This window comes from Cervus canadensis, chromosome 28 (assembly GCF_019320065.1).
Source record: "Cervus canadensis isolate Bull #8, Minnesota chromosome 28, ASM1932006v1, whole genome shotgun sequence".
NCBI classification, from domain to species: domain Eukaryota; kingdom Metazoa; phylum Chordata; class Mammalia; order Artiodactyla; family Cervidae; genus Cervus; species Cervus canadensis.
The window spans coordinates 14402007-14425042 of NC_057413.1; the positions used below are offsets into that span (position 1 = coordinate 14402007).

Genomic DNA, 23036 nt, shown 5'->3' on the forward strand with positions numbered 1-23036 from the left:
GTACCACTCTCAGTGTGCCGGTAGTGTTTAATACTGTGAGAAATACAGTTGGAAGCATCCAGTGAACGGATGACAAGGGAACCAAAATCTAGGCTTTAAGTCTACTTCGTGGAGGACAGATGGGGATGGATAAAGTAGAGAGGCCAAGGAGGTAAGAGGGAAACAGGAGAGTGATGCTCTGGACAACGGAAAGAAAGGAATTTCGACTGCATGGTGTGCTGTCTTGTTGCGTTTGGTTATCCATTTCCTTGATGAAAGAAGTTTGCAGGAAATTGAGAGTGGTTGAAGCTCTTCATCAAAATGAAGTGGTGGAAGAGTGACTGGGAGGTAACAGAGTATAGCTGATGCAGAGAGGAAGTTCTTTCCAGGTATTTGACTGTGGAAGGGAGTGTAAGAAATGGGAAGATGGTGGGATGATTAAGACAAGCTACATTTTGTAAAATTGCTTTTTTTTTTTTTAACTTTTAAAATGCCGAAGTTTTGAATAGGCTCAAAAATTTTAGAACGTTATACAAGGAAAATATCTTCCTCTTGTCTCCCATCAATCCCATTCCACTTCCTCTTCCAGTCCCAGCCATTGCTATTCATTTCTTGTATACATGCCCCCAAATTTCTGATGCAAATGCAAGCAAGTATGAATATATATTCTTAATTTCCAGTGGTGGCATAGTATCGTTATTATTTAGTTTCTTATTTTCTTTGAACCATATGTTCTGGACATCTTTTTACTTTAGGACCTTGAGGGTATTCTTTTTTTCCCTTTTTTAAAGCAGCTTTATAGGAGTTTCAATTCTGAATATACTAATATGTCTTTAGCTGGTCACCTTTTGCTGTTACAAATAATGCTGCAATGAATGACTTTGCACCCGTGCAAATATGTTTGTCATAGGCTAAATTCATGGAACTTCTCTGTCCCAGGATATGCGTTTTCCATTTTTGGAGGTAATGTCAAGTTGCCTCCATGGATGATGGTCTAGTTTGTAACCCCTACTATGCACGAGAGTTCCTGTCTCCTCATTGTTACACCACCTCAGTGTTTTATCAAGCTTTGGGGCTTTTGACAATATAGGAAGTGAAGAAAAACGGTACAGGTGTAGTTTTGTTTTGTTTTTGGTGCAGTTTTAGTTTTCATTGATTAAGAATGAGGTTGAATGTCTTTGTTCAAGAGCCTTATATGTTTCTTCTTTCATAAACTCTGTTCATATTCTATACCCCTTTTTTAATCCAATTAGATTTTGGTTGTCTCAACATTTGAATTTTACTTGCTAGGCCTGAGGGCCTAAAAGCTCAGTGGTAGAACATAGCATATAAGGTGGGCTTTGGACAGAGGGATGGGGACCCGATCATGCAGTGCCCCGTAAAGTCCATTTGGTGTGTATATTGCTTCTTAGTTTAGAAGCCTGTTTAACAAATTTGAAATAGGGGTTCTTTGGACACAGTTACTTCTGAAGTAATTTTGTGTCAGAATCAGCAGAACAGTTTAACCTGGAAAGAGGATGGAGGAATATTAGCAGTGTTCTGTAAAAGGTCTGTCTAGCATTCTGATTTTGATTATGACCAGGTCTATTTAGGTATATAATTAATTTTCAGTGGTTATTGGTAGAGTTTTGCCAACTCTTATTTGTCATTTAGAAGAAGAAAAAAAAAATGTTCTTTTTCCCTTCATACAGTAAACAGGGTTCAAGCTGACCCTTGGCTTCCTCTTCGTATTTCTACAAAATGCTCAGCAGGAGTATTTTAAAAGAACAAACTCATTATGCATGTAATCTCCAAGCATAAGTGCTTCCCCGGGAGATGTTGTATTCTGCTTCACTCAGAAACATGCCAAACAGTCACCAGCACTGTCCAGTGAGAGGGAGGGTCAGTTCTGGCTCCAAGCATTTCAGCCTGGGAGCTGGAGATAACTTTCCGTCAGTCTGTCCCTCTCTCCCCGCTTCGTTTCTTCTCTTCATTTTTCCTACTCCTTTTTCTTTCTTGTCTTATCCCCAGCCTCCCAGCCCTCCAAGCCTGACTGGTTAAAGAGAGTGTACTTTGTCAGGATCACTTTGCTTTTATAAAATAGATCTTGAAAGCATGGATATTCCATGCTTTCATGCATTTATACATTCCCTATAAAGAACAATAAAATGTGGAAGGAAAATATGAATGCATTGACTGGAATTTTTATTTTTTGCCTTTCATTGGTTTGAAGATATTATTTTTCAATATGTTCCTTAAAAGTGCTTTAAAATTTTCTTATTAAAGCATGCCCCATTCTCTGAGTTTTTCGTAGGCATCCAGTGGTTTGTCTTACATAAAGAAATTCCCCAGCTGGATTAAACGTAATGGATATTGAAACTGTTGGGACATGATTTGTCTTCCAGAGTTTGGTGGTAAAGAAATTGCCCCCAGATGCTGCTGGGTCTAAAACAGTCAGGACCATTTGTCCCCCTTCTTTGTGTTCTTAATGGATTTTTATTGGTATCAGCTTGCTAGCTTCCTTACTTACATCTATGAATTTAAGTCTTTTAAGGCTCCTCGTACTGTTTGAGGGTGTTGCTCTGTGCACTTCACCGTGGAGCGGCTCGCTAAGGTAAATGTCTCGTTGTGAGCAGTGCTGCCGTGAACCATGCCCGTCTCTTCTGCAATGCCACCTTTATGCAGAAGGCTGCAGGCAGATGGAAAGGTGGGCTGCTTTGAGAGTCAGCCTGTGCTTTCCAGTGATGCTCCTCTATTCAGTAGTAAGCTTTTCTTCACTTGCCAGTTTCCCACTGCTTATGGAAGGCCAAGAACTGACGTGTTCATGGTCTTGGAAATTTTGGAAATAGCCTAACAGCTCCTTTTGAAGCCTGGTTATTTGCCTTTTTAGAAATAGTATCATGAGGCAGTCTCATGGTCATGGAATGCTGCTTTATTTTGTTTTTAGGTATTGGCTGTTATTTTTGATCAGGAGGCAAAGAACCACTAATGAGGCATTCTGATTTCCTTAAGTTTACAGTTTTGGAGTCAGTTTGTCTGGATTTCTAATCCTGCCCCCACTGTCTTACTCTGATTTTAGGCAAGTTACTTTTCCTTGCTATCCTTTAGAGTCCTCCTCTGTAAAACCGGAGTAAAAGTTGAACCCACCTCAATTTGGAGGATTAGATGGATAAAAAGAAAAGGAATATGACATGCTTGGCTCATTGCTGGGTGCATAATATATACTCAGTAATGTTAGCTATTATCATTATTGCTAATCAGATTTTTATTACTTTGGATTTGGAAGCAATTTATCTTATGTACATAAAGAAATAGTTCGGAAAGTAAATGTATTTCTATTAAATAATAGTTTGTTTCTCTATCCTCATACTCAAAGTGGGTGGTGTGTCAATGGCCATCATTTTCTTGGTTCAGTGAGTACAAAAGCTTTTAGCAGTGTGAAGAAGAGTCCCAGAAAATGTTTATCAGGTCACTGTTTTCATGATGGATCACAGCAGGAGCACAGTTTATGTTCTTACCTTAAAAATGAAAGAATGCTATTGATTTTGAGCTCTACAAAAAAAGGAAATTAAAAATGATTTTTTTAAAAAGACTGGATTAGTATTTTTAGTTGAAATGCTTTTAGAAATTCAAACAATGCAGATGGATATAAATTAAATATTAACGTGTCCCTTCTCAGGGTTAAACTCCATAAAATTATAAAAGTAATATCCATGCAAGTTTAAACAAAGAAGAGAGGGTGAGACTATAAAAGGTGCACATTAGACCATATTGGAGGCCAGCTGAGCCTTCGTCTTATTTCCAAGGGTAAACACCTCAAACACTTTCATATTTATGCTTCAAGAAATTTTGTTTTTTACTTAGAATTTCCTCTTTTCTCCTTTTCCTTTTTTAAAACACAGGGGAAGTACAAGACCTACTCTTTACCTTGCTTTCACTGATGATATAACAAAGATTATTATAAATAAGCACTTATAGATATATCTTGCTTTTTTCACAGCTAAATGGCTTTGTAGCTGCAGTCCCATTGTTTATTTAATGTCTCCTTATAATAAATATATAAGCTTTCTGAGTTCTTTGTCAATCTTCCATGTGAACTTTGAAGTTTGTGTGTGTGTACATATATACACATACATGTATATGTGTGTGTTTGTATATAAATATGTGTGTGGTGCAAGTATCCTACAAGCATGTGTAGGAGAGATTCTAGGGCAAGTTTAACTATCTGATAGCTATTCCTATGTTGTATTCCAAACAGCTTCATCAGTAGAGGCTCCATCGATAGAGTAGAGCTTGACAGCTTCCTCATTCTTTTGCTATCACTAGGTAGTTCCATACTTTTTAATATTTTTCAATTTGGTATGAGAACAAAGGATCTTATTTTGGTTTGCATGAAAAAAATTCAGTGCGAACAATGTACATTGGGATACAGTTCTAATAGAGCCAAAATCTAAATGTAAAACCCTGAGTATATTAAAATATGGGTGAATTCCTTAGTAATCTGGGAGTAGAGGAAGCTTTCTAATTATGACTCAGAATTTGGAAACAGTAAAAGAAATATTTGATAGATTAGCCAATGCAAGCTGTTACATGTAGGAGAGATAAACAACAAAGTCCTACTGTGTAGCTCAGGGAACTATATTTAATATCCTGTGATAAACCATAATAAAAATATGAAAAACAATATATATATGTATAACTGAGTCATTTTGCTTTATAGTAGAAATTAACACTGTAAATCAACTATACTTCAATAAAATTAAAAGAAGAGTTTGATAAATATGATATCCTGAAAATTAAAAAGCATGAGGAAACTATAAAAAGTAAAATAACAAGCCAGGAGAAAATATTGTAACTTCTATCACAGACAAAAGATTAACATCCTCTTTGTGTGTGTATTTGTATGTATGAGTAAATTAAAACATGAGATTAAAATGACTCTTCAGCCCAGTAGAAAAGTGGTCAAAAGATCTGAACAGACAGAAAATGGGGGTGGGGGTGGGGAATGACTCTGCAAATGATCCTTAAACACGTGAAAAGATGCTCAACTCATTCTTCATAAGAGAGGTGTACATATTCAAATCCTACTGGCTTCCTATTTCTCATTGCATTGGCAAAAGTACAGAGGTTTGATAGCACACTCCATGGGTGATGCTGTGGATAAGTAGGTAATCTCATGCATTGCTTATGGGAGTGCAAAGCTGTGTACCCCTTACAGATGGGAATTTATCCTTTGACTGAACAGCCCTACTTGGACTTGATTCCAAAGGTAATATGAGAAAAGTACAAAATGATACATGCACAGTGCTATTCATTGCAACACCATTTGTAATAATGAAGGGCTGTGAATAATCAAATCTTGGGCTCTAGATTCCATCTGGCCAGCCTCAAGCAGGTAGCTTTTCACACCAGTCCTGATATCCCAGCTCTGGCATTGGCAATATTTGGCTTATGTCCAGATGATTTTCAGCTGCAGATCAGGGGTTGACAAGCGCTAGAGGACAGGTTGAGGGTGGGTAGAATTCAGTCCCTCGGCTTCTCAAAGCCTGTGCCTCCCGTGTTGGTGCCTTCTCCCTGCTTTCCCTTCCTTGGTCCATTCTTGCTCTAATTCTGCTCCTCTCAGGACTGGAGAAGCTGCCATGGATTAAGGCAAGACCATGAGGTGTTAACCTTCTTTTAGCAGGTACTTAGTCCAATAAAACTTACCTTCTAGCAGTAGGATGTTTGAACATGTGTTTTGTTTTGGGTGATGAGGTTCTAGACACTGCAGGTGTTCTATTATTTCCTGATTGTTCTAGATGGTGCTGCTCTAAGGTAGATGTACCAAATACTAGCTTATTTCTTCCATTTCAAATGCATGTCACTCTCACCCTGCCTCCTATAGTAATGTTTGAAGTTGGGATGTATCTTAAAACTTAAAAGAACTGAATATAGTGTTCAGTGTAATAGCTCTTGAAGAGCTATTACAAAGTTGACTTGTGTTTCTTATGGTTGATGGCATTTTAAAACCCAGAAAATGGGTTCATAAGGGAACAGAACATGTGGAATCAACATTTCTTAATGGCAAGTAGCCATATATAATCTTTCTCGTCACTCCCCTTTTGTAATGAATTGTTCTGTGTTATTTAAAAACCTTAGAAAAAGGCCTTTGCTGAGTGTGTGTGGGTTGGCACAGAGCAAGCAAATACTCAAAATTGAGAAAGGAAAATGATAAAGGGTGGAGGATCATCTTAATTTTTTAGTAACTATACAGATATCTTTCTTTGAACTCTAAGCATTTAGTACAGTGGATTACTCCTTTTAAAAATACTCTCTTCTTGGATTTCTGTGATGCCATGGTCCCTGGTTTTTATCCTCTTATCTTACTGGCTCTTTCTTCTCGATGGCCTTTTCTCACCTCTGCTTCTCCATCAGACCTTAAAAGCACCAGTGTTCTGTCTTCTACTTTTCTCTCTCCTTCCCCACTATGTTCTTTCCTTAGGTGGGTGCATCCATTCCTATGAATTCAGTTATTTTTTGGGGTTTTTGAGTCTCCCATTTGTATCTCCAGCCTGGAAGACTCCTGAGATCAAATGACTTAACAGTATTTCTAGTTAAATGTTTAATCAGGATCTCGAATATAACATGGCCACAACAAAACTTTGGATTCTCTGTTCCCCAAATCATGTCTTTCTAAACCTTCCTCATCTCAGTAAATGGCACCACAGGCAACTGATACTCAGGCCAGAATCTTTGCCATGTGCTTAGGGATCCTATTTGATTGCTTCTTGCACAACACATACCTACGCTATCAGTTTTTTTTTTTGATTCTACTTCCGAAACATGCCTGTCTTCACTTCTCTGATTCATGTCATTGTTCTGACCCCAGTCCAGGTTTCCATCACCTTTCCATTACTCTTAGACCATTGCATTGCATCAGCTTCCAACTGGTTTTCTTGCCTTTACTTTTTTCTCCCACTTGTTTTTACTTTTACCCTATCTACAGACTTTTCTTCACAGTGATTACAGAAGGGGATTACTGAAGTAGAAATTAGTTTATATGTTTGAAATCCAATGGTGACTTCCCCTTACTCTCAGAATAAATGTAAAGCTCTTACATATTAAAAAGCAGAGGTATTACTTTGCTGACAAAGGTCCATCTAGTCAAAGCTATGTTTTTTCCAGTAGTCATGTATGGATGTGAGAGCTGGCTTATAGAGAAAGTTGAGTGTTGAAGAATTTATGGTCTTGAACTGTGGTGTTGCAGAAGATTCTTGCGAGTCCCTTGGACTGCTAGGAGATCAAACCAGTCCATCCTAAAGGAGATCAGTCCTAAATATTCATTGGCAGGACTGATGCTGAAGCTGAAACTCCAGTACTTTGGTCACCTCATGCAAAGAGTTGACTCATTGGAAAAGACTGATGCTGGGCAAGATTGAGGGCAGGAGGAGAAGGGGATGACAGAGGATGAGATGGTTGGATGGCATCACAGACTCAATAGACATGAGTTTGAGCAAGCTCTGGGAGTTGGTGATGGACAGGGAAGCCTGGTGTGCTGCAGTCTATGTGGTCACAAAGAGTCGTTGGACATGACAGAGTGGCTAAACTGAACTGAAAGCTCTTAAGTTGCCAACATCATCTGCTTCCTGCCTGCTTCTCTGACCTTTCTCTCCCTGTGTCCAGTCACGCCGATTATCTCTGTTACTGGAACTTGACAAGCTTGGGCCTTTTTCATGGCCTTTGCACTTGTGGTATTTTCCTCTTGGAGTGCTCTTTCTTCTGATCTTTGCTTGGCGGATTCCTTCCCATTGTGTCAATCTCAACTCAGATTTAAACTTCTAAGGGAGACTTACTTTGACCAGCAACCCCACAGTTATTCTGTGTTCATTACCCTCTTTAATCATTTTAATATTGACCAGTGCCTGAAATTACCTTGCTTGTTTCTTTTGTTTTGATCAGATTTCCTCTTTAAGACTGTGAACTCCTTGAGGTTGGAATCTCTCTTCACAGCCACATCCCCAGCACTTAGGACAGAGCCTGACACACAGTACAACCTCATTGTGTTTTGATTGTTGGTTGATTTATACTTCTGAGTAGAACAATCTTTTTCACTTCTAAGTAGAATGATCTTTTTGACAATATTAAATAAGATATGTTAGCTCAAAACTCAGTTCACAAATAACTGGGTAAGAAATTCATGTGTTTATTGGAGAAAGGACATTGTCTTTTTGGAGGTAGTTACCAAAAAGTTTGTCTTCCTTGGTGGCTCAGATGGTAAAGAATCTGCCTGCAACGCAGGAGATCCAGGTTCAATCCCTGGTTTGGGAAGAACCCCTGGAGAAGGGCATGGCAACCCACTGCAGTATTCTTGCCTGGAGAATTCCATGGACAGAGGAGCCTGGTGGGCTACAGTCCATGGAGTCTAAAGAGTCGGACACAACTGAGCAACTAACACACAGACACCAAAAAAGTTAGATAACATTGTGGGCATATTGGTATAGTCACAGGATTCCTGTTGATCACGAGTACTGGATCACCAAGCATAGTATTCACTTTATTTTGAAAGGCAGTACATTTCAACATTGGCAGAATTCCAGACAACGTAGAATAATGTGCCTTATTTATTAATGGAGTTCTCCTTGAGAAGTCTTTTGTTGAAGTATGGGGAAAGTGGTCTGATGACTTGAAGGTGACCAAAGAAAAGAATGTGCCAGGATATAGAGTTGGCATCTGCCACATATGGTTCTGTCTTTTGACTTTTGTTTGTTTGAAGTAAGTCCATAGTGTCTACATTCTTCATCATTAGCTAACAGACACCCATGACTTTTTCTTATGTGCATAATACATAGCTCATAGTACTTCTTTGTCTTTCAAGATTCAACATTCATTCAGTAAATAGGTATTCAGTGAGTATCTACTCTGTATGAGGCTTTGTGATAAGTGCTGGGGATCTGGCTGTGAATAAGGTAAAATCCCAGTCCTAAATATTTGTTAAATAAATTGGTGAGCTTCTTGAAGCTTATTTCAGAGGATTGGTGTGGCCTTCAGAGCTTTAGGAAGTTGGTAGAAGGCATCTAATGTCCCACATGTTATCCCTCTAGAATCTTTGTTTCTGCTTGTGCATTGTTTTGTTTTCCATGGTTATTTGCATGTCTGTTCTTCACCCATCACTTTGTTAGGCCCTGGACATTCAGATAACAGCAGAAAAAAATGTTGTCTTCAATATCTCCTTAATAGTAATATAGACAGACTGGGAAAATGTATTATTTTAATGCAGAATTATAAAGTACAAGGATAGTCTCAACACAGTCTACTATGGGAGTGCAGAGAGGAGGCGTCGAACCAACATCAAGGGGAAACTGAAGGGCAAATAGGAGTTAGCCAAGTGGGTAGGCAGATGAAAGGGGCATGAGCTTTTTCTGTGAAGAAAATCAAGTGTGCTCCTCAGATGGACTGGTGCAAACTTGAGGAATTTGCTTTGGTGTGGCTGGAAGGATAATGAATATAGGGAGAAATGAATATTGAAGTTAAGGAGGTGGAGATTTTTGAATACCAACTGGAATTCACTGGAAGATTGAAAAGGCATCTGATCAGATTGCTACAAGAAGATTGTCTTTTAGGTTGTATCTCTGGGGTTAATTTGGGAGGAACTAGAAAAGGTGGGTGAATACTCGTAATCTCTGAGATCAGTGTTTTACGGACAGCCCCTTTGGCTTCTGGGAGGGAAGATAGACTCTGGGGTGTGAGTGAGGTGTGTGAATGGAAGGACAAGCTAGCAGGAGTCTTAGTATTCAGCTGATGTATAGTAATGAGGAGCTTTTCTTTTCAGATAGCTGTGTATCTTGCCTCTTTGTAAAAAGAAATTTACCATTTTTATAAAAGATGCTGGGGAAGGTTTTGCTAAGTTTTATTGGAAGCTTGAACATGCTCACCCTCCTTTCATGTGTTCTCACTGGAAGTTCCGTTCCCAGGTAGAGAATGCACACACAGACATCAGTGTCCTTGGTTCTTCATTTCTTTTGACCTTTGCTTCTGTTCTTAATGAAATACCAGTGAAGGTGCTGCAGTTTTCAATTTTGGTTTTCCTTTCATCGTGGTAATCCTATTTTACTGTTTAAGTCCTTTTAGGCAGTAAGGTTGTTGGAATAGCATCAAGCACTTCAGGCATTTATAAATTCATTTCAGTTAACTTGAGTTTATGTGATTTGTTGCATTGCTAGTGAGTTTATTATTGTATATAACTATCTAATCGAATTAGTGAGAGGAATAAAAGTCTCACTTTGATGTAAATCATTAACTTTTTCAAAGAGGACAAACCATATTTTTAGTAACATCTCAAGCTGAAGAATATTCAGTGTATAATACATGTGCTTGAATAATGTTAACACACAGTCCTCAGACAAGCAATTAATTTCATATTCAGAGGTAAGATTAGGCCAGTTTTACTTTATCTTTTGGATGTTATTAAATACTTGCAGGTATTGACAATGTAGGAAGAAAATGCTTATCCTCTTTATAGTTTAAATGAGAAGATAAGAGCACAGTTTATATATTTTTAATATTTATCTCTCACCAGTGTTTCCATATTGAAGCAGCTACATATTGTATTGTAATGGCCCATTGACTTGACTCATCCACTAGCTCTTCCCCCCAACCCCCCAACCCCCGCAGTCCCAGTGCCATCTGAGTGAGCACTTGGATGTTTTTGGCTGATTAAATGTGATACTTACTTTCCTGTTTCATATTTGTTTTTAATAGAAAATGCATCAGATGCAGACTTATGGCTCCTGAATAGTTGTACTGTAAAAAATCCGGCTGAAGACCACTTTAGAAATTCAATTAAGTAAGTGAAAGCTGACTTTTTTTTTTCCCCTCATCTTTTCTAAGTGTTGTAAGAATTTTGGGAAAATAGCTTTTAAAAGATTCCTAACATTACAGATACTCAGGATGTTATCAATAAAAGTATGAGTTGGACTTTTGTAATTATACTGTTTGACTTTTATCTGATAAAGAGCGAAACTTGAATGTAGACTTTCCTAATAGATGTTTGAGTATTTATAAAGGTGGCTAATAAGTGTTTTGAGTATCTGTTAAGTATTAATAACAGTTTTCTCAGGGAATCCAGTCCCTACTTTTTGAAACTACCCAAAGCAGTCCTTACCTCTTCTCTCTTGCCTGCCTGTTAGTTAGTGCTGTTCTAGGTGCTAATAAGTCCTGGCCATCAAGGAAATTGCAGTTTACTGGGGGAGTAGGCATGTAATCCATGGTTATTGAATTGTTCTTCAACTTACAGTGAAAGAAGTATTCTTTTTTCACGTCTCTGAATCTTATTCCACCCACCTTCTTAGACCCTTCGTTCTCTAAATTTATATTCTCATTCACCTCTATTTTCAACCTCTCCAACCCCATTGGTGCCTTTTCATTGACCTATAAACACACTCAGGTCTACTCAGCTCCATGCACCCCTTTTAGCTGTGATCCTATTTTTCTTCTTGCCTTTCCTGAGAAACTTGCTAAGATTCTTCATTTCCTGGCTTCACTCTCAAATTCAGTCCCCACCACATTGGTTTTATTGTGAAATATGTTATACATAAATGAGTTTATGAAACATGTACAGTTTAAATAAGGGTAACAAATGTAACACTTATGCATCCACCACCAAGCATAAGAAATAAGGCATTACCAAGACCTTAGGTAACTGCCCCGTGTCCCTCTTTTAGTCATATCCTCAAGATGTAATCTTTATCCTGACTTGTGTGAGTCATTCCCTTCCTTTTATTTATCGTCTGCTAAATACATCTGTAAACAATGTGTTTAATTAGTTTTGCCCTGTTGTAAACTTTATTTATTGGACTTACACTGTTTGTGTTCTGAGAATTGCTTCTTTTCTCTACCATTTTGCTTTTAGATTTATCCACGTTGATGGATGTAAAATAACTCTGGCCATTTGTAGTATCTTACTGAATGAATATGTCATAATGTATTCATTTTATTATAGAAGGAGTTTTTAGTTTTCCCCATGTTTTGCTTTTATGAGCATTGGTGCTCTGAATATTTGAACATTTTCCAGTGCAGCTGTGCTAAAATTATTTTAGGATATGTACCTGGGAGTCGAATTATTGGGTCACAGGTGCATGCATATTCAAACTTCTAGGTGATGCTGAACTTTTTCCCTGATGGGTGTACTGAACCTCATTCCCACCAGTCAAGGATGTGTGTGGTTGTTCTCCATTCTAGCCAGTACTTGATATGGTCAGGGTTGTAAATTTCTGCCAATCTGGTGGTAGAGATGGTATCTCAATGTGGTCTTAATTTGCATTTCTATGTTTACTAGTGATGTTGAGCATCTTTTTGTATGTTTGCCATTTGAATTTTGTATTTTTTTTTTTGTGAAATGCTTTTAAAGTATTTTTTTCTGATACTTGTCTTTTTATTTGTGGGAATACATTCAATGCATTCTGTGTACTAACCCTTACACATTACATTTGTTGCAGCTATCAGCTGTGGCTTATCTTTCACTTTCTTTAACGGTATCTCAGGCTGAAGAGAAATTCTGGCTTAAAATTTTCAATCTTTGCTTTTGGGTCTGTGCTTGTATTCTTTAAGATGTCTTTCCTTACTCTAAAGATATTCTGTGTATTTTCTTCTAAAAATTTTGTGGTTTTTAATTTTTACATTCATATTTATAATTCATCTGGAATTGATTTTTTTCTCTTGGTGTGGTACCAGGACGGGGGTTCCATTTTATTTATCTTTTGCATAAACACCAACTTTTCCAGTATCATCTATTATTTTTTAAAAAAGCCTGCCCTTTCTCCTTTTATTTATTTATTACCCGCTTTGTCATAGGCTCATTGTCTGTAGATATTTGGGCCTGTCCCTTGGCACAGTGTTCAGTTTCATGGATCTATTTCTTTGTTTTGGTGCTTATTCTACATAGTCATAATTAGTATAGATTTATAACAGGCCTAAATGTTTGATAGCACTAGTGCCTTTTTGTTCTTCAATTTGAAGGAAGACATGTTTTAGTTTTGAAAATGCAAAGTTACAGCTAAATATTATAATAAAGTAATGGATAATATTTGATCTTTATCAAGTGTCTTCTGTATGGCAGGCACTGTTCAAGGTGCTTTACATCAATTGGATATTATTTAATTGTTGCAGTCTTCCAATGAATTGTAGTTTTCAGTTTTATTTCTGTTTTACAGAGGAAGCAGCATCTGTTTTGCAGTTGCTAAAGTTCTCTAAAACCCTTGAGTTCATAAATGGTGGAGGTGGGATGTTAAAGTAGGCAGTCTCACTACAGTCTGTGCGTTGTTCAATTTAATACTATGCTTTCCAGGTAAAGATGTCAGGTACCCAGTTGTAGATTTGGGGCAGATTATGAGACAACACTTGAGATACAGCTTTTTTATTTCCATAGAAGTGACCTTTGAATGTGATGGTGTTCTCAACTCAGTAACTATGGAAGGAGCAGAGAAGACTTGCTACCTGAATGATGGTGGGAGGCTTAGGAGGGTGGTGGTGATGTGGGAAGGAACTGGGGAGTTAGGCCTGTGGCTAGGACCAGAAGAAGGGAGAGTTAAAACAAGAGCAGAGCATGAAATTTGCCAGGTGCTGCTTATTTTCAAAGAATGCTTTTTATTTTGTGAGAAGTCTGTCGTGTTCCACATTATCTACTTTTTTCCCCACGGGAAAGGCGTAAGATACAAAGATATTTTAGTGCTACTGATAGCCTCTAAACTCAAAACCCAGAGAACTTATTTTCTGTGATTATCAATGTTATAATTAATTAATGGTTACACTTCTAGACTCTTTCTACAAGTTTACTTAAAAACTCAAATATAACTTGTGTCAGTGGGTTTTCTTATATAAACTGTTGTGAAAGTGGTTCAAGATAATGATACGGTGTTTGATTAAGTGAGGTAATCACTTAAGATGTGTTTGTCATTTTAATACTACAAAGCTAGTGGTAGCGAGCGCAGGTTCCTTTAATGCGCTGTTCTGCTTGATTAAGAGAAAATTTAAAAGTAGTATTATAGGTGATTAAGTATTTTTTTTTAATGGCTTTGAAGGCTTTTGATAATCACAACTAGCTCTTGTTAACGTAACACCTAAGCTAACCGTGGATTTGTTTCCAGAATAAATATAATCCTGTAGAAGGCACATTAACAATTAACATTGAGAAAACATCCATTTCAAGTGACATTTATATATGTAAAGACTTTTAGTGAAAGATTACCTACTCTTGTCAAGCATTTCACTTTATTTAAATGTTTTCCCCTCTTTCATCACTGTCTCCTAACAAAGCAAAACAAAGATGAATAGTTCATAAACTTTATTATGCGACATGTTTGTCTTCTCTCTACCTCTGGCTCCATCCTTTCCCTTCAGCCTGCTCACTAGATGGATTTTTTTCTTCTCATGGTAGTGAGGCAACATTTAAATGCAAGGAGAGCATATCGGGGCTTCACTGGTGGCTCAGACAGTTAAAAAAAAACCCACCTGCAATGCGGGAGACCTGAGTTTTATCCCTGGGTGGGGAAGATCCCCTGGGGGAGGGAATGGCTACCCACTCCAGCACTCCTGCCTGGAGATGCCCATGGAGAGAGGAGCCTGGTGGGCTACAGTCCATGGGGTTGGTCACCACGAGGGTTGCGACGCCCTGCCAGGGGCTGTGCTGCGCTGAGTTGCTCACGGTCACTACTGAGCGACTCAGCTCAGCACAGTACCTGCGAGGGTGTCGCATTTCTCCTTGTGCAGCTGCACCTAATCCCTTACGCTCAAACTCACCCTTTATTGAATGGGCTGGGGGCCATATTTCTCTAGTCTGAGAGCCCTACAAATGATGATTGCTTCACTGCCATTTATGTCTGGCTGTTTGTCATCATTTCTGATCATCTGCTTTTGTTTCTCTCCTGATGTAATCTTGATATTTAAGAGTAGGTTGTCTGCTATCAAATCATTTTATCTCTTGAGCTATCTCTTGACCCTCTTGTTTTAACAGGAGAAAAGAAAGAAAACTCTGAGAGATTTACTATCTTTTATGTGATTAATGCAGTCTTGATTAAGATCTCAGAACTGTAAATCTTGTGACAAGGCAGCCATGGCCTTTTTCTTTTCTCTTTGTGGTGGTGGTCAAAAGTATTAGGTTTGCAGCATCACAGTATAAAAAATATTGGGAGTATTATTTAACCTTTGTTGCAGAGCACATTGGCTTAAAATTATTAGGAAGTTTTCATTTTATACACTGGTGCTGATAATAAATCATTGTATCCTTAAGTAATTTCTTAACCTAGTCAAAATAACATAGTTGGGATGAAAATGCGTGTCTGTTCATCGGTAGGCTCTGCCGCTCAGGACTTTCCACTAGTTGATCTCATCACTGAGGTTTTGCAGTGTTTATATTATTGATACTCAGATTGATAAAAGAGTAGGAGTTTTAAGTAGTAAAAAAGGAGTTAAGAATGATTTTTTTGTCTGCTTTTGAACTCTGAAATCTTAAATGCTTATTGCCTTTACTAATTTAAAAAAAATCGCTAATGATCCCCATGTTTTGTGATGGCAGGCTGTTGCATGCATATTCTTTCTTCTTGAGCCCTTGCCAGTTGCCCCGTCCTTGTTTTTATCCAATATACCAATTTGATTTAGACAATATGGCCTTTAACTTGAGGGGTTCTTGAATAAACGAAAAAGATCAAAAGTTTAAAAAAAATATAGAATTTCCTCTTAATGAGAGTATCAAATAAGAAAACTCCTTTGGTTCGTGCTTTATAGAAATGTGGGATCTTTTCCATGCCACCTAAAGGAGGTCATTCAGAGGCTGGTGGAAATAAACACATCTTGTGTGTTATATATAAATGACAGAAAGAATAGCCAGCTTGCTTTGATCATGGACTGTCAACCTCTGTTTGACCTTGTGCATTATTAACCCAAATGGGCACTGTGGTTTAGCCATACTGATAGTAGATAGACAAGTCATGAGTTCTTTGAACCACCTTTGCCTGAAGAAATAAATGGTAATGTTAAAGGGGTGGTTTAGATATCTAAGTGAAATTACTGGAAAGAACCATGGAAATATAAGGACAAATGGACCAAGATGAAAGTGTGTGTTGAGACAGAGGGTAACCTGCTTTGTATGATATCTTCAGTTTAAAGGAGAGCTCTTTTTAGAAACAGCATCCTGATGATCAAACAAATTATTGGAACTTCATTCCTATTATGAAAATATTTTTGGTTTTATGTGGATTTAGTGAACTTCCTCATGGGGGACACATCAGAATATTATTTCAACTTGAATTTGTAAAATAAATTGCCTTCAAAAAAGCTGACTTATTAAGAACAGAGAAATGCTTTCGTTTTCAGTTAGTACTTACACAGTTTAAAGAAAGAAAAAAAAAACTCAACAGGTTCTATTTTTAACTAGATTTGTTAGTAATAAGGCAATCTTTTTTTAATTAAAAAAAATTGGCATTGGGAGATAAAAATACTAGCTTTTAGTTTGGCCTTTCGCAAGAAACAGGTTAAATAACAGTTTTGTTAAACTTTTTTTTTTTTTTAATGCTGTAGGTTATGGATTTTTTCTTCTTTAAACTGAGATATTTTAATTTTGGCTTTTCTGATTGTATGAAGTGGCTTTAGTTCAGTATCAGTTTTATGTTATTGTTTCAAGTGTCAGCCACAGAAGGCGAATCATTGCTTGTACCAGTCACAGTATCATGGTTCTAGCTCTGCTTTCCCACCTTAAAGGTCTCCCTCAATATGGAGTGTTAGTTCAAAATATTGTACTGTTTGACCTAATATGTATTGTTGCTCAAGTTTTGTCTAATGCGACTGTTTTTCTCAAAGCAGTGCTATTTTTAACATGAGCTTACATTTCCTCCTACCATTTCTCATAGATACTATCTGTGTGCTGATTACTCCCAAATTTCTGTTCCTGACCCTGGTCTCCCCTTCCAGGAACCAAGCTTGTAGGTCCAGCTCCTTTCTGGACTTCTTCATTTAGATGCCCCGTTGACACTTTAAATCATTGTGTCAGAACCTCTCCATTATCTGCCTCACTTTTCTCCAGCAACGTTCCGATTACCTGTCTTGGTGGGTTACAAGTCACCGACCACAGAGTCTGGGAGTTTTCTTTGCACTCTCTCCCTCCCCAGGTTTCCCTATCCTTTGGAATTGAGTCTCCTCCTTAAATACCCTTTCCTTCCTCCCTTCAGCTTCTTCCTTCTCTTTGCTTTTGCCCATTGCTATTAGTGTTTATTGCTTCTTGGAATTTGCAGTAAACCGCTATGTTCTCATGTTTCACCAAATTGCCATGGACTGGACACATACTTTTTAAATTCATTGTTTTCTCTCTATTCCTGTTGCTAATGTCTTGGTAACGGTCCTCCGTGTTTCTTGCTCTTAACATTACAGCAGAAGTTGAGCCTGTTCTCAGCTTCTTTTCTGTTCCAGTTCATGCTTTCCTGTCCTTCCCACTCTGTAACAGTTCCTTCTCAGCTACAGAATAAAGATAGAATTTCTTAGTTTAACAAGGTATTTTGAAATAATCTGTTCCTTGCCTGCCTCCATTGCCTCTTTTCTCTCTACTCCTCCATAGAATTTTACTTCCTGCCAAAATTGTATGATTTTCTAGACACATAATGTGTTTGCATATATTTTTCCTCTTCCTTGGAGTATTCTCTTCTTCCCCCGCAAATGCATGCATGTGAATACTCTCTCTTCTGTTCTCTTATGCACCCCACACAATCCTACTTGGCAACCTAGTCATCTTGTGGCGCTACTATCAGAGGTAATTCTGTGTAAGGTTATCTTCCAGGGTCCACAGAGGTAATCACCTTCTGCTCTGTGCTGCTGCTTCATCCCAGACAAACATCTATTGTTGCATATTACATTTTATTATTTGTTTACATATTTGGCTCTCTACTAGATTGTGGTCTTTAAGTCAGGTTATTGACCTCAGGAAAATCCTTTTTCATGAAGTCTTTGACCCTCTGCCCCCATCATATAATGATTTTCTTTTTCTTAGGAAACAGATACCATCAATAGAGTAAGACTTGCTTGTCAGCTGTTTGGAGACTCCCAAGACCACTGTGACTCCCTTGTAGACACAGGCTTTTATTTGCTAAAAGGGGGAAGAACTTTCTAAGTTGCAAAACTGTACAAAGAGGCTCTCTTTTTAAGGAATCATGGCATTTTGCTTATGTTTTGCTTATAAACTAGGAAGAAACCTGCTCCCTTGTTGTCCTAAATGAGATAAGAAACGTGCTTCTCACAATGAGTCCACAATTCTTCCCAGAGGGAGGTAGTGAAAGGAGTGAGGATTCTTCCCTCTTGGAGTTTCGCTTGGTCATGTTGGCAGAAGCTCAGCTCTGAGCGGCAGGACCCTCTTCTTCCTGCCACGTGAAGCAAGCTGGGCCTGCTTCAGAATCTTGGCCACTGGATTAATTGAGCTTCTCATCTCAAGTCAGAGGATAGAAATGGGTAGATAAAAAACAGGTAGTATTTGACCTTGTTTTAGACACAAAGTTGTACTCCACATATATTTGTACAATTAGGTTAAATTGATGGATTCTTCCTTTTGAGGGAAGAGTGCTTGGCATCATTCTCCTGTCAGGGCATCAACAAGTCATATGCTAATATATTATTATGTGTTATGTTAAGTATATTATTAATTATATAACTTTATATTTGAGTATCAAGTTGTCCAGTTTCAATGAATGAACAAAATATTAAAAACCCCAAAGTGGGAGAAAAAAAAATCAACATGACTGTTGTGGGGGAAGAAGTAGATGTTTTGGGGAGGTTGACTTGATACAGGATCTTTGTGAGAGGAGTGGAACAGTAAGATCTATGCAGACAGTGATGTTGTCTTGTTTACTGAGGGATCTTTAGTTTCTAGAATGGTGCCTGGTAAGTATTTGGCACTGAGTTTTTCATCTAATTGAAAGCTGGTTTGATGCAGGCCAAATTTCTCTGGAAAAGTTGCTGTTTATGTGTTAGATCTTCTTACTGTCTACCATATGTGAATTCATATTATTCAAGTCTTAAGTCATGGGTCTGTTTAGTCTACTTTCTGTTGTTCCTAGGACTTTGTATTGTTTTTCTCCCCCATCAGCTAGTCTGGGGTTAATGATGGTATTGGAGGAACATGCTTTCTGGAAACATAAATGAAGAACTGTTGATTCCTAAAGTGAAGGGTGAGACTTAAATAATTCAGAACAGATATTGACCCATTTCCTGTTACAGGCTTCATTTGCATGTACCCTATCCATGGAAAAGCATGGAAATGAATGGGAGTGAGGGGAGATTGGTACATGACAAATCCCAGTGAGAAGTTTGATGGGGAGTAAAGGAGAAAGTATATTTTAGGATTGAAGTCCTGGTTAACTTCAAACAAACAGAAAAGGAATAGTTAAATTTACAGTTGAAAGATTAGTTACTTAATTTGCAAATCAGGAACAAAAAAAGCAGTTTAGATGTAGTAAATCATTTTAAAATGCAAAGCTGAGTTTCATAGTTACCTAAAATGTTTTTGGAGAATAGTATTTTGCATATTTCATGATTACTGTTACATCAACAGTTGCTTTGTATTTGCTGTTTTAAACAGGAGAGTAAGTGAAAGAGGTCAGTGTATTATGTACTGGCAACAGCTGGCTGATAGCGTTGAATACTTACGTAATTAAATATATGTGTTGGCTGTTGTCCTAACATCTCTGTAGGTGGAGGCCCAGAAAGCATGCAGAAACTTGCTTCAGCAGGATTAAAGATGAAATCAACATGATCTAAGCCTGTGCTTTCAGCCAAGAGTGATTTCCTATTGTTTTGGTTTGAAAGACATTCTACTTATTCTTGGAGAGAAAAAAAGATGCTTGTGTTTTTTTTTTCTTCCCCTTCTTTTATGCTCTAAATGTGAAAAACATCATCCTTCTGAAGTTTTGGTGACTCGTAGTGTTGCCTATTAGCTGATAATAAAAAAAGAAGTATGACCTTTAAACGCATAGGACAAGATACTAAAATATTAAATGTTAACTGTTTCTGTCCCTTACTTGTGGTTACAATTAGGTTTAGGTGTCCTCTGGGTCATATTAAAATAGTTACTTTGAATTTTAGACTACATTAAGACTTGGTCGTCGGTGATCATGGAAAACTGGATAGGGGTGCAGTGAAGGATACATAAAATCATCAGGTTAAGTGCAACTCTGCCTTTAATGAGTGGTCTTATCTGTGGATGCACATTCTATCCAAAGTACCCTATGTTTAGCTTCTCTATTACTGTTTTTATAGCCCTAGGGCTGAGGGCAGAGCTTAAGGCAGACCTTTGAGCACAGACTTTGAGTGGATGGTACCATTGAGGGTATTAGAAAAATATGTCAATCTTTGTAGACACAATCTAACACAGCTGTGTGTGGCTGCCCCCTATAAATAGCCTCGAATTTTAATCATATCTTTGTCTGTAACCTATTTTGAAGTTCTTAAGGACAGCCACTATGTCTTTTATCTGTATCCCAGCACCTCATACAGTGGTTGACAATAATAGTTGAACAAATGAATGAACCAACCCATGTGTTCGCTTTCTTGGTATGTTGGCTTTTTTTTTCCTTTTTCTCCTGACCTACTCTACTCCCTGCCTCTGTCAGAACAAATGTCTTCCTTTGTAGCTTTTCATAGAACTTTTTCTGTATGTCTTTCCTATTAGATTGCATTACTTAGAAATTAAGTTCAGGTGCATGTCATAGAAGACCCTAAAAATAGAAGCTTAAGTAAGTTCTGGGGTTTATTTTTCTTTATATAATACAAAGTTCATAGTTAGGAAGTTGCTGGCTTTGGTTTACCAACTCACGGATGTTGAGGGCTGAGTCCCTAAAGTTCTGTTGATCTTTCCATTATGATGTAAAATGGTTGCTGCTCTTCAGGCATTGTATGTACTTTACAGAGAGGAGGAACTACGTAAAGGGACAATGCCAGCTGAGTTTGTCCCTTTTTTAAAGGAGCTTCATAGGAAGTCTCATGAAAAACCTTGTGTCTGCATCTCTTGGCTGGAGCCATATCACATGACCACCTCTATTTGTAAGGGAGGCTAGGAAATGCAGTATATTTTCATTCGATTTAGACTAGTTCTTGCCTGGAGAATTCCATGGACAGAGGAGCGCGGCGGGTTACAGTCCATGGGGTCGCCAAGAGTCAGACACGACTGTGCGGCTAACACTTTTACTACACTTCAGTCTTGTTTTTGCTCCCAGCAGAATTGTTAGTACTGAAGAAAGGGAGAATACTTACTGTGTCTTGATACCTCTGCTACAGGTTGTAGTCTTTGAGGCAAGATATGTGTTTTATTTATCTTCCTCATTTTTCACATCTAGAATGTTGGGTGACGTTGTTAGCACATTTGTGAACCGATGGTCCTTCTCCCTCCTCTTTATTCAAAATATGTAAGAAACAGCATAGTTGACGTTTGAGAACTTTTCTCCTTTTTGGTTACCCTGCACTATTTCAGAAATAATAATAGCAAAATGGGAATTTTCACATACTTTCTACTCTTAAGAACTGCAGTGACCATATTTGAAATGGAATTTATAAGGAAAGTATGTATCTCATTGTTTCTGATACTTCATTTTGTGATAACAAGTAAACCTGGTTTAGAAAAGTTTTAGAACAGTTTAGACAGAAAATAAAAGCAGAGTTTAAAATTTATCACAGAAGGTCTTAAACAATCGGAAGACAGGTTGAGACTTAAATCCATTCTATAATTAACTGCTAGAAAACAGTATTTTTATATAATTCTAAAAAGTTTGTTTCATCTGAGAGCAATGCTTCTTGCTCTCAGATGGAAGTTTAGTGTTTTGTGTTTAATTTGAAAATGGAGAATTAGATACAACCAGTGAAAAGCTAACCAAAGGGAAGAGTCCTAAAATACTTGTTGGATTTCTGTAGGTGCCATTGGATATTATTAGAGGAAAGTTGAATATCCAGTTCTCATTTCAGATTGTGACTTGAACATTCTGCAACAGCATCTTTGTGTCCCTGAAGAGATTCATAGAATACTTCTTTGTGCTCTTGTTTATTTATGGATTCATTAATGTTCTATTTTATATACATGAAATATTGTTTACTCTTCTGTTAATGGACATTTAGGTTTTTTCCCAATAACTGGCTATTAGAAATATTTATAAACATGCTTTGATAGGAATTTTATAGAGTATTAAACTTTTGTATTAATTTGCATTGTGAAATAATGTCATACTGAAAAGTTTCACAATGGTGCAGAGACTTCCTATGGACCTTTTACTCAGCTTCCTGTAATGTTTAAATACCTTACATTACCATAATGCAGTGATCAAACCAGGAAATTAATACTGATACAATACTATGAACTGTTGTATAGACTTCATTCAAAGTTTTGTGTTTTTCTGGTTCAGGATTCAGTTTAGGACCCTACATTGCATTTAGCTGTCATGTCAGTCTCTTCCGATCTAGGACAGTTCCTCAGCCTGTCTTTGTCTTTTACGACATTGACACTTTTGAAGAGTACCTGTGACCTTTGGTGTGGAATATTGCCTAATTGGAGCTTTTCTGATACTTCCTCATGATTGGATTCAGACGTTAGGCATTTTATGGAGAACACAGAAAGTGATAGGTTGTGTCCTTCTCAGGGTGTCATACTGAGAAGATTCAGGGTGTTGTGAAATGTTTTTTTGTTGTTGTTAACTTTGGCATATAGTGAAGTGAAGTGAAGTCGCTCAGTTGTGTCCGACTCTTTGCGACCCCCACGGACTGTAGCCTACCAGGCTCCTCCGTCCATGGGATTTTCCAGGCAAGAGTACTGGAGTGGGTGGCCATTTCCTTCACCATTGACATATAGTAGCTGGGTATTAAATTTATCTGCTTAAGGTGGTGGCTTTCACCTTTCTGCACTGTAGTTACTATCTTCACCTTTGGAATGAATGAATATTTTGTGATACTTTGGTATTATGCATGTATCCTGTTTCTTATGTTTTCACCATTAATTTTTGTCTTCATTGATTACTTTTGCATATAACAATTAATACTGTGTTATTTTTCAAGTGATTTTTTTCTGTCACCATCATGCATTCTGTGTT

At 37.7% G+C, this 23036-nt stretch overlaps 1 protein-coding gene across 6 annotated transcripts in view; it reads left to right on the plus strand.

Moving 5' to 3' along the window:
* Nucleotides 1–23036, plus strand: part of CDKAL1 (CDK5 regulatory subunit associated protein 1 like 1) — a 579481-nt gene that overhangs the window by 86961 nt on the left and 469484 nt on the right. For all 6 annotated transcript variants that reach the window (XM_043449766.1, XM_043449768.1, XM_043449770.1 and 3 more), the window contains one exon: nt 10696–10780. In XM_043449766.1, coding sequence (XP_043305701.1) covers nt 10696–10780 — 85 coding nt within the window. The remainder of the gene's footprint in view (nt 1–10695; nt 10781–23036) is intronic.